Raw genomic sequence first — 11,752 nt, 5'->3', positions numbered from 1 at the left:
TCGCTTTTAAATCACCTGGAAATTGATGTCAAAGGAGTGCAGGGATAATTAGAAAGAGAGAACTGTTGCTTACTGTTTCCATCGAGCCAACATAGATGAAATCAATTATGTCCCTTTCCTGTAGTCAGCACGTGGGTGTGGACGATGTGGCTTTTTTTTAAAACTTCAAATCTTAAGGGCAGTTTCACTTGTGCAAAAATACTTTGCAGCTCTCACAATGATTGGGCCAGCCTCAGAAGAGTAAATTTCTACAGTAAAGGCCCGCAAAAGATGGGGACAATAATAAAATGTGGCCCATTATTTCCTTGGTGGAAAAAAGAAGCAGCCCAAAACTGGAAAGTTATGGGCTTTCTACTGTCGCATTAGCTAAAGTTTTTAATGCAGCTCTCTTGATACCGCGATCCATCGTACTTCTTAACACACCGAGCAAAGACCGTGTGCCTCCATCTCTCGATACACCAAGCCACAACTAGAACCAACAGGTCAATGATTCCGATCTGATGATGAAGCTGGCTCATCGATGGTCCACAAAAATCTTGGCTTCAACAATACCAATTGTCACGAGTGCTCATGCATGTGAGTGGATTCGGATTCTGATTTCTGCATCTCCCTGCTCAACAATGCTCTAATGGTTTCCAGGTATAGAACGGGTCGGTCAGCGATATTTGGCCAGAACCTGCAGATTCTACTAGACACCTCAAGGGTGGATCCAAAATGTTAATGGCAAACTCTTGCATAAGCCTTTCGGGATCAATGTTGCAGGCCTTGATCTATGCATTAGTTTGACATTCCTGCGAATGGAAGAAAGAATGAGACTCCTTAACAGCAGAATGTCAATTCTGGAAAAAAGAGTCGGTAAGGAGAAACTGAAATAAAAATATTTGAAATGTGGGTTAAAACTATGATAGGTGGTTAAGAAGGATAGGGTAAAGCATCTCAAAGATGCTTTTCTGTATGAAGCTCAAAATCCTTAATTGGAATATGTGGGGTTAAATGACCAATAAAAAGAGAGATACTTTAAGTTCTAGTTACGTAATGGAAGATTGGTGTGTTTTGGCCTTCCAAGAAACAAAAATTGTAAAGACTGGACTGCTCAAAATTATCTAGACAAACTAGTGGAATATCCGGCAGTGTCGGGTAAGAGCTTATACAGCCTTTTGGCAATTCAGGAAGGCCGGGCACTTAGTTGGTGCAGATAATAGAATTGATTCCTTATGAGAGTTCTATAATTTGGGGGATGGAACTCCTACTTTCATTGCATTCTTTGGACGGTCCTGTCATGGTGATGAGAGATGTGTAGCTTCTTAGGGTCATACGTTGCCCTCACAACAACAGCGCGAGAAAGGAGTGGACGAATGTCGGTCCTATGAATTTGGGCACACAGTGTGAGCATGTCCTGAGTAAAATCTGCTGGTGATAGCGATGATATTAACGGTTATGTCATGATATGAGAGAGTTGAAGGCACAAATTTGTGTTTGGAGGCTCCCTTAGAGCAATGAGGATTTCGTGAGATTATTCCACCTTAGATGATATCATTGATCTAACCTTTGCAAGGGGCCTACCAACTTGGTCCAGGGCGAGAAATTTCTATCACAGCAATCCCCGGAATAGATAGATTCCTCACTTTCTCACTGAATGGAAACTGATGCTCAGAAGCTGTGAATCAGGTTGCACTCCCTAGAAGTTTCTCGGTATCATAAGCCATTTGTTCTGGAAATGGGACTGGGAAGGTGAATTCTTCCTACTTCAAAATTCAAATATATGTGGTTGCAATGTAGAAGATTTTACTGGAAAATATTGCAGAGTGGTGGCGAACTTATAACATAACATGGGAGGCCGGATTATTACTCAAGTTAAGTAATGCTGAAGAAAATTATAAACATGTCTGGAAAAAAGAAGTTTATGGCAAGATAGAGTTTAAGAAGAAGCAAGATTCTGGAAGGAACTTATGGTCTTTGAAGCAGAATACATAAGGGCAAGAGTTCAGTCTTTGGTGAAAAAACGAATGCTTGGCTTTTGAGTTTTTGACTCAAGATCAGATAGCAAAAGCAGAGAGGTGTCACGTGAGACAAAAGTCCAGATGCTATATGGTTGAAAGAAGGGGATAGAAATACCAAGTATTTCCAAGAATTGCTAGTTTCTCATAAAAGAACAACAATTGCATAGATAGGGCTGAAGGTGAAATCTGAGATCATTGAAGATAAGAGCTGATCAAAAGGGAAATTCTGGATTATTAATCAAAAATTATATATTGAAGTCTGAATAATGGAGACCTAACAACTAGGTTTGTATAATTTAGCAAGTATTTTCTGAAGGTAACAGAGAACCTGGTTGGAAAGCTTATCTGAAGAACAAGAGGTATTCTCCACCATCTCAAAGCATGTGCTCCCGAGAAGGCTCCGCGGCATGATGGTTCACTATGGCCTTTTTACAGAAGGCATGACTAATTATTAAGAATGACATGATGGTTGCTTTGAATTTTTTTCATCAAAACTCTCAAATGGAGAGGTCATGCAAGTGCCTCTTTCATTGCTCAATTTTCCCAAAAAGAAAGGTTGCTATTGAACTCAAAGATTATAGGCCAATTAGTTTTAGTGAATACCAAGCTTAATATTTTAGTTATTCTACTATGTCTATGCTTCTATAATAAATGCACCAAAATATATCAAAGTCATAAGGCATCAGAGTATGAACAAGTTCTTTCCTTTAAAGTTGGCTAAATATAGTCAATAATTCAATATTCTTTTTTAATATTTTGTTTTATTAATTCAATCACATAGTTTAATATTATTGTGTGTATTTAAAAAATTAATACTCATTGATATGGAGGTACACGCACAATACGCCTCCTGCTCGTAGTAAAACTAGTCAACAAAATTATACTTCTTTGTCCTCGGTCCTTCTGCTTGTCCAAGCTGAGTCTGTTAGGTCTTGTACTTGTTCAAATATGTACCTAATCTGGTGAATATTTTTTAGTAAAGCTTTAATTGAGTCAATCCGAGGTCTCTTTGTTTGTAAACCTGCATTATGGTTGAATTATGGTGAGAAGACTTCACTGAGGAAACCATTAAAGAAGCTTATGTGTGGGAGTAAAGGTAAATGGTCTAAGGTTTGTCGCGCTGACCAAGGAATATGTGGGGAGTAAACATAACTGTACTAAGGTACATCGACTAAGGAAGATGGTTGGTATTGTCTTCATGATTACAGTAGGGAGGCTGCATTGATTTTTCTCTATTTGTACACACTGATTGTGCTTTTATCAGCATCATTGTGGTTCTTTTGGTGTTAAAAAGGGTAAAAAGTGTGAAAAGGACCAAGATCTGTTGGGCAAGTACAACTGCTAAGTGCAACTAAAGCACAAGGTTTAATGAAGGAACACACACATGAAGAAACAATGAAAGTAATGTGTAACACAAAGAAAAAATGGGTATTTAGAAAACACAAATAACAATTATATAGGCAAAAGAATTGGAAAAAATGCAATTAGTCAACTATACGTCATTCTCCAATTATTTGAAATCGACTTTATAAAAGTTGTGTCCATTCATCTGGATTTAGTGAAACATAAAGGGGCTGCCCGGTGCACGAAGCATTTGAATATCTTATATCAGCTCCTTAAGTTCATAGATAGGGGTGGATGCAACGTGCAGGAGCTATATAACTTTTTATATACTTAAATGCATCCTTCGGATGCTGATTGAATGAAATTCTAAATTACCTGATAAAAAAAAAGAATCTTATTTTATATGACCATTCATTTTACATTTTCATTTATGACGTTCCTTAACTATTTGTATATAGTTTATATTTATTATGTGTACCACCCTCGTTAGGTTATTAGGGACAAGGTAGGAGTGGCATGATGGAGGACAATTTGCGGGAGTCGATACTGAGATGGTTCGGGCATGTGAAGAGGAGCATCATGCTCTGCCAGGAGGTGTGAGAGGTTGTCCTTTGCGGATCTGAGGAAGGGTAGGGGCATGCCTAAGAAGTATTGGGGAGAGGTATTAGGCAGAACATGTTATTGCTCCAGCTTACCGAGGATATAACCCACGATAGAAAGGTGTGAAGGTCGAGGATTAGGGTTGTAGTTTGGCAGATAGTAGTGTGTGTCTTTTAGGATCAACACTAGTACTACGATTATTTTTGTATTATCTTATTCATGGTTCTTTACTATTATATGCTGTGTCATTTGTGCCCGTTAACTTAATATATTTTTGTTACTATTGTTTGCTACTTGTTGCTTTATCTCCACTGTTCCTTGAGCCGAGGGTCAATCGGAGACAACCTCTCTATTTTTATAAGATAGGGGTAAGGTCTGCGTACACTCTACCCTCCCCAGACCCCATCTATGGGAATACACTAGGTTTGTTTTTGTTGTTACCACCCTCTTTAAGGTAGACTTTAGGCGGTGAGGCGCACTCCTCCGAGGTTTGGTGTCAGTATCATACCGCCAGCTAGGTAAGGCGAATCACCAAGCTGAGTTGCACCTGGCCTTAGAGCGCCTTTAATCATTGGGTTATCTGTTGGAATTCCTATTCTTCTATAGTAGGTTCTTTTCTTCCCTCGCGATTCCACGAACTGTAGTTCTGCCAAGAGTAGTATGTGACTGACCAACTGTTGTTATTTATGCTTGCGGACAAAGAAAAGTATAATTTTCAGTTTTTCACATAGTGTAGGCATTGCATTCAACATTAACAAGTGAAGTATGGCTTGGTTGGAGAGACAACCAATTAGCTGGAAGGAAATTTTTGTGCTCTATGTTGCAGTTTCCGAAATTGAATTGACATGGCCAGTTTTCAAGTTTAAATTTTGTTGGTCTTTGGTTTCCATTTTCTTCCCTGAACGTATGCATTAGCCAGCATAGCAGGGGTTGATCATCATCTCAAAAGGTAATTAAAACAAAAATTATGCTGCTTAACTGGGAAGTTTCCCAGATATCCTCTTCTTTCTCCTCCTCCTGGATCTCCTGTTCCAATTTCTTTGCAGAATTATGCCTGGGTAAAAACAATGTCAAACACTAGAAAAGCTTCTCCAGTCGGTGTATGGGAATAGAGCTGGAGACAGGCTGATCTACTGTATGATAACAAGAGGAAACATGGTTGTATCAGTCACGACTTGTTTGGCCTTATAAAAGAAAGTGTTAAATTGTTTAAATCATGGAAATAGCTTACCTTTCTGAAATTTTAAATTGAGGCAAACGCTGGTTAACAAGATTCAGTTATTAACTAAGCTTCAGCAAGCTGAGTTTGCTGTACATTGTCTGGAGAATTGCCTAAGATCTTGTGATTTTGGGCAAAGTTACTCAGGGAATAAGGATGATTGTGTGGAAATGATATGAGGGTTTAGCTTCTTTTGACCTCTATGTAGGGCAATCCATGCTTCTTGGATGGACATTGCACGTGTAGAGAAGTCTGGTTTTAAAGTATAACATGGAGAAATTAAAATTTTCTAGGTGGAAAACCAATGTTGTTAAGCTGTACTGTTTTGCACAATATCTTTTTCCTAGATGGTAGACGTACATAACCATCCACTTCTATATATTTTTGAAATGATTTAGCTTGAGGCAAGGGAATGCCAAGCACTTAGTTCAAATTTTCCTAGTTGAGTTTACTGATTTTTTGATTTGTTCATTGGGTCAGGAGAGCATTTCAGAAAGGTATCGTAAGACAGTCTAAGGGATGCATGAAATAAAAAAGGAGGAAAAAGTATATGACAGTCCGGATAAAGAGGCTTTTGTTCCTAGATTCTTTTGGGATAAGATCCTTGATTGTACATCGGATTTTCTAATTAGATTCGTCTTTTGGGTTATCTGTAATTGCTACAAAAGTTTCAAAATCTCTTTTTTTCTTTCTCTTGCTACATTCTCTTTTGGAACTAAGGGAGGTTACTTTTTTCACCTGTTTGCACTGCTGGAATCATAGTGTGTGCTACAGATGAGTTTGATGGTTTATTTGTTTGTTTAATTATCTAGCATAAACACCAAAATTTTAATGGGAAGACTGCTCATAACTTCAATACCATGTCTAATTGCACAGTTAACATATTTTTACTCTTCCCTTTTCATGAAATCTTGTAATGGTGATTGTTTCTAATTATGATTATTTACCTTTGCAGGTGCGTGGCTCTCATGTTGGCACCTATCTCCCTAGCTCCGGAATTTGGCATCACACTCAACGGTTCCTGAAGAAAGGTGTTTCAAATCCAAAGACAATTAATCACTTGGACTTTGATGCTCCTACGCGTGAACATGCTCAGCAATTGCCTGATGACAAAGTATGCTCTTGCAAAGAAATTGACTTAATTATTTGCGTATGTGTCTCCATGTCTATCTCCTCCTGGATGATTTTTCGGATGGTGAAAATTTGTTAAATTTTTCGTTATTGACAGAAAAGCTATCTCTAGATGTCAGGATTATTACAAGACCGGCTCTCTTCCTTTAATCATATCACTGTAGGCATACATTTACATATTGCAGAAACCACTATGCTTCAGCTTCTTTCTCTTGGGTATCTCATGTCTTCTTTCAACTGCATTATGCTTATCTTCATTTAGTTCATTCTTGGTAGTCCTTTTCGATTTGTGCATAGTTTATTAAGTGTCTCTGGTTTCCCTGTTTTCTTTATTGGTTAATTACGTAGAATGGGGACGTGGGGGGAGGGTGGAGAACATGAAATGGAAAAACCATGATCTTTGTAGCCAACATTAGAAGGAGTTCATATTGGTGGGTTTCTCATGGTGCCTAGATATCTCATTAACTGATGGCATGTGATGCTCTTTTTGCATTGAAAAACATCTTGTACCCATAGAAACAAGATGAATCTCTTCTGGAGGATGTCTGGACTCTGTTAAGGGCAGGGAGAATGGATGAAGCATGCAGCCTCTGCCGGTCTGCTGGACAGGTATGCCAATCTTTTAGGGAAGTTTGACACCGTATCCTTTATTCTGATAAAAACATTGACTTGACAGTCATGGAGAGCTGCAACACTATCTCCATTTGGAGGGTTTGATCAGTTCCCATCCATTGAAGCCCTGGTAAGAAATGGTAAGAACAGAACCTTACAAGCCATTGAGCTGGAAAGTGGAATCGGTCATCAATGGCGTCTCTGGAAATGGGCTTGCTATTGTGCTTCAGAGGTAGGAAATAGGGTTAAAGTAATGAAGTTTTCCTGTTCAGTATCTAGCTTTCTTCTCGTCCAAAAATAATATATTTATTATGCAAGAGTCTCTGTTATGCCTTTTGCGTCATGATTATGTTAGAGAGCGCATGTTCTCCGTCTATGGATGTGCTGGTGTGGTTGTGTTGCATTTGATCTGATGAAACTTGTTTTCTTCTCTACATTGAAGAAAATTGCAGATCAAGATGGCGGAAAATATGAAGCAGCAGTATATGCAACCCAGTGCAGTAACCTGAAACGCATTCTTCCAACATGTACGGATTGGGAGGTATAACATTCCTGTTATTTGTCCATTCCGTAATGCAGTACTTTCCGTTCTTTAATCTGCATGATACTAAATGCATGGTAGCCTTTGGATTGAAAATATTGCTGCATGTTGATTGTTTCTCTCCTAGAATCTTTGCTAGTCTTGCATATTATACAGATTCTGGTCATATCTGTCATATGTTAAAGCTTCTCCTAGAAGGGGACATTGAGATTGGGAAAAAGGACCTTCAATATGAACGTTGGATCATTCAATTTCTTTGATATATTCTCTAATTATAATTTGTGATGTCGAGCGAAAATGTCATCCTCTATTGCATTATCAAGTGGCTAATCGATTGTGGAGGGTGGTCCTTAATTTGTTTGGGATGCAATTGGTGATGTCGTGTACAGTGAAGGAGGCATTACAAAGTTGGCCTCACAGGAGGGGGGGAGAGAAGTCTAAGGGCATGGGCTGTTGCTCCCTTTGCAATCATGTGAGTTATTTGGAAAGAGAGAGATAGGAGAGCATTTGAAGGGGTGGAATAAGATTTTGTAAAATTTCAAAGTAGTCTTTTAGTTTCTTTTTACTTAGGAGGTCCCTATTTCTATAGAGGAATTGGTCTTTTATGGAGAACCATATTTTGGTGTAGGTTCTCTTTTTGTTATACGCGATTTCATCAACTGTTAATAAAGTTATTTACCTTACCAAAAAAATATTCTCTAATTATGGTAGCTGCATCTATTCTAGATATATGCATGAAAAGGGGATAGATCTATACGCCCCTAAGAAACTGGCACATAGTCCATGGGTGGCTAAAAACGTTAAAATTGGGAGGCTTGGTCAAGGGAAACTAGACCCTAACACCTTGGGGAGGCATATTCACCGGTTATCCGGTATTCTAATTGCGCCTGCCCTTGACTTTTTCTTTTCAATATTAATTTAATTCTTCAAATAACAATATTGCTTTGTTTTTCAATTTTTTATTCACTCTGAAATAAATTTCAAAAAAAGAAAAATTGACAGAGAAATTATGAATGTAAAGTTGTATGCCTATACAGTTGTAAATATGTGTTTTTTCTTCCAAATTCTTTAAATTTACTAGTTTTATGCCACGCGCTTTGCGCGTGTTCCCCATATATCAAAAAGTATTAAACTTTGAAAAATTATAATAACATCATTTAATTATGTATATCTAAAATGCAATTGTTAAATATCATTTTGAAAGTATTTCTAACATTTGGTATTGAGTTAAAGAATATCATAATAGTGAATGATAATTAGTATTTATTAGAATGTGTTTTTATATTTCGGTACATAAATTTTATAGAAGATATATTTAATTAAAGGGTAATTGACATACTATTGGATACCTAGAGAATCAAACACAATTTTCACAAATTGTTATTTTATTTTATTTCTCCTTTTACTAAGATAATTTAATTTAATTGTATTGAGTTAAGTGGTTTTAAATTTATGATCGGCTATAAAATATTTAACTAACAATAATAAAATCAAAGGCGTGTCAACGAATTAGTTATAGTTTCCTACTTAGATTATTATAGATTTATATCTTGTCATGAAATTAAATCAATTAACTCTACAAGATTAAATTATTTTAGTAATAATAAAAAGGATAACAGAGAAAGAATTTTTACTAAAAAAATATGCTTGATTGTCTCGGCATAGAGAGGTGTGTCCATTACCCTTTAATCAAACACTTCTTCACCTTTGCAAACACAAAATCTACAATTACATACCTTTATAAAATTGTCCTTAAAATCTTAGTTAATTTTAACATTTTATATATTGAGCAAGAGATTTATAATTTAAATTTCCTAATATTAGGAGCTCTTACCTAAATCATATATTTAGAAAATAGTTATTCGCCAAAAAACTATTAACTCCTAAATAAAGGAGGATATTTTTTTATTACAAATTAGAGACGTAAGTTATGCATAGTTTTTTCATTTCAATTTTCTTATAACTAAATCATAATAAGGAGTTAGAAAAATTAAAGTTTTAAATATTAGGAGAATAATTAAATGACTATTCTTAAATATAAGGAAAATAATTAAATGTTATTCCTATATATTAGGAAGATAATCAAATGACTATTTTGTTCAGTGTAAACTCTATTTTAAAGGGGTAAAAAAGGCGAACGATATTTCGCTAAGGGGCATCGTGCTTTTAATATAGTATAGATTACTTGATCAAAATGAGATCTATTGCCCTATTCTTAAGAAAATGGGCTTTGGTGATAGATGGCTGAGATGGATAAAATTTTGTATTTCCGCTGTCAAATTCTCAGTTCTTGTCAACAGAGGACCAATCGGTTTTTNATTGGGATTTGCATTTCGTCTCAAGTTTCTAAGGAGAATTAATGTCTTCATCTGTCGATTTTCGTTTTTTATGGTATCAAGTTTTTCTGCTTCATTCCCATGATTGATCAAAGTAATAATCCACTATTTTCATATCTTCAAATGTTATCGTCCAATATCCCGTGTCTGTTATTTTATAGGGTTGTGTTGTTGGCTTCTGAAGTCTGAACTGCAATTGCAGGTATACTATGTTTCTTTTTAATAAGCAACATGAAGAGTTGGTTGGGATTTATGCTTCTGAGTTAGCTCGTCATCGTTGTATCGATCTCTTTGTGCATATGATGGAGTTAAGGCTAAATAGCAGGTAAAACCCATGTAATGCTGACTTTTATTTCTCTTTATTTCCTCTTTATTTCCTATTTGGATTTTTGGTGATCCATTTATTTTATTCTTTCGATAGGGAATTTGTAGTTTTCATTTGATGGGCATGCTTATGAGTTATGGCATAAAATGCCCATCGTGTGGTTTAGGTACTAAAAAGTGTGCTATTAAGTATTATGACCCTTTACCCGTTGGAATTAGCCGAGGTGCGCGCAAGCTGGCTGCTGGCCGAGACCATGGTTATAAAAAAAGTATTATGATCCTTTATGTGTTTGGTACTTTGGTATTTGACTTTTGTCGGTGGCAAATTCTTTTTTCCTTTTGTTTTTGAACAGGTAAGTAATGGATTCTTATTGATAGAAAAAAATCTAGCTCTACAACGGTGCTTGTATATTTACATAGTCAGAACCCTCCTACACAAAAACAAAAGAAAGGATTCCTTTCTGTAAAGTTCCTATCTCTGTAGTGAGTCAATTAAATCTACCAAGCTATTTTCATCTCTGACATCCTGAAGAGTACACCTAATAGCCAAAAAGCCATAAGCATATAGACTTAATCTTCAGACACTAATTCTTAGTGGGTTGCAGTTCAACCTTTTGTGTCTGGGTGTTGTAGCTTGTAGATGCCTTAACTTTACTATGCTGTTGTGGACGACATTTTCTCCCTTGTTAAAATATCTGTTTGCATCGGCAGGCTTTTGTTTAGTACTAGTAAACTTCCATCTTCTTCGTACTTTGGGGCCAATTATTCAAAAATTGGATGAACTTACACAGGTGAAGTGGGATGTGAAGGAAAGTTGACCAATAAAATAAACAATTGATTATTGCAAAAGTATAGGTTGACTCATTATGAATTTGGCCTTAGTTTGCTCCTTACTAATTCTGAAGGGATGCGCCTGGTAACAACTAACTAAGAAGCATAAGAGTGCAGGTGATCTTAAACTTCTGGTGTTCATATATAGACTTTAGGTCAGGAAGTCTGGTGACAACTTACTGTAAAAGCCCCAAGCTATGATATATTGGTCAGCTAAACGTGGTGTTTGTCGTTGCCTATGCATGCTTTGCGTCTGACTTTCTCCCCTCTTCTCGTCCTTATGTTCCCCTTGCACGCTTGCTGAGTGTGTGCATGGTCAGTGTAAGGGTTTTCCTTGCTTTCTTGTGTGATGGAACTTGGAAAAGAACTCGAGAAATGCCCCCTGTTATCTTCCATATAATCTCAACGTGTTATAGTCAATGAGTTCGTGCTGAATCTTCCTTTGTTAATTTTGGCGGGAACTTTAGGTTGTTGTCAACTAATTAGTAATAGATTTTCTACCATGCATGCTATTGGATGCATAATGTCTAGCTGGGTGAAAGCTTTTGTTGGTCATTTTAGAAATTGATGTCCTTCCCTTCTAAACTTGTCACTTAAGTGGTTTTTTTTTTAATTAAAACATTTACATTCTCACAGAGAGCAAAAGTTGGAAAATGAGTATGAATACAACCTGTTTATATGGAAGTAATTTTCATTGCAAAATTAGGGCCTACGATACATTAGTCTAATGGTGTCTTTCTTTTGTTAATTTCTTCTACTATCATCCTTCCTTTTAGGGTGAGTGGGAATTATTTTGATTAACTATAGCTAATTC

General features: G+C 36.5%; 1 protein-coding gene across 1 annotated transcript in view; it reads left to right on the top strand.

Moving 5' to 3' along the window:
• LOC109219482 (nuclear pore complex protein NUP107-like) overlaps window positions 1–7,447 on the top strand; it is a gene marked incomplete at its 3' end in the record, with an annotated part of 21,576 nt that extends 14,129 nt beyond the window's left edge. Inside the window, 4 exon segments of the mRNA XM_019383942.1 lie at window positions 6,119–6,277; window positions 6,811–6,903; window positions 6,971–7,138; window positions 7,349–7,447. Of these exon segments, the coding sequence (XP_019239487.1) occupies window positions 6,119–6,277; window positions 6,811–6,903; window positions 6,971–7,138; window positions 7,349–7,447 (519 nt within the window).
• Window positions 7,448–11,752: the final 4,305 nt, after the last annotated feature.

Source organism: Nicotiana attenuata, unplaced genomic scaffold, assembly GCF_001879085.1.
Source record: "Nicotiana attenuata strain UT unplaced genomic scaffold, NIATTr2, whole genome shotgun sequence".
NCBI classification, from domain to species: domain Eukaryota; kingdom Viridiplantae; phylum Streptophyta; class Magnoliopsida; order Solanales; family Solanaceae; genus Nicotiana; species Nicotiana attenuata.
Note: the sequence above shows the minus strand (reverse complement) of the source record. Positions and strands in the feature narration are given on the sequence as shown.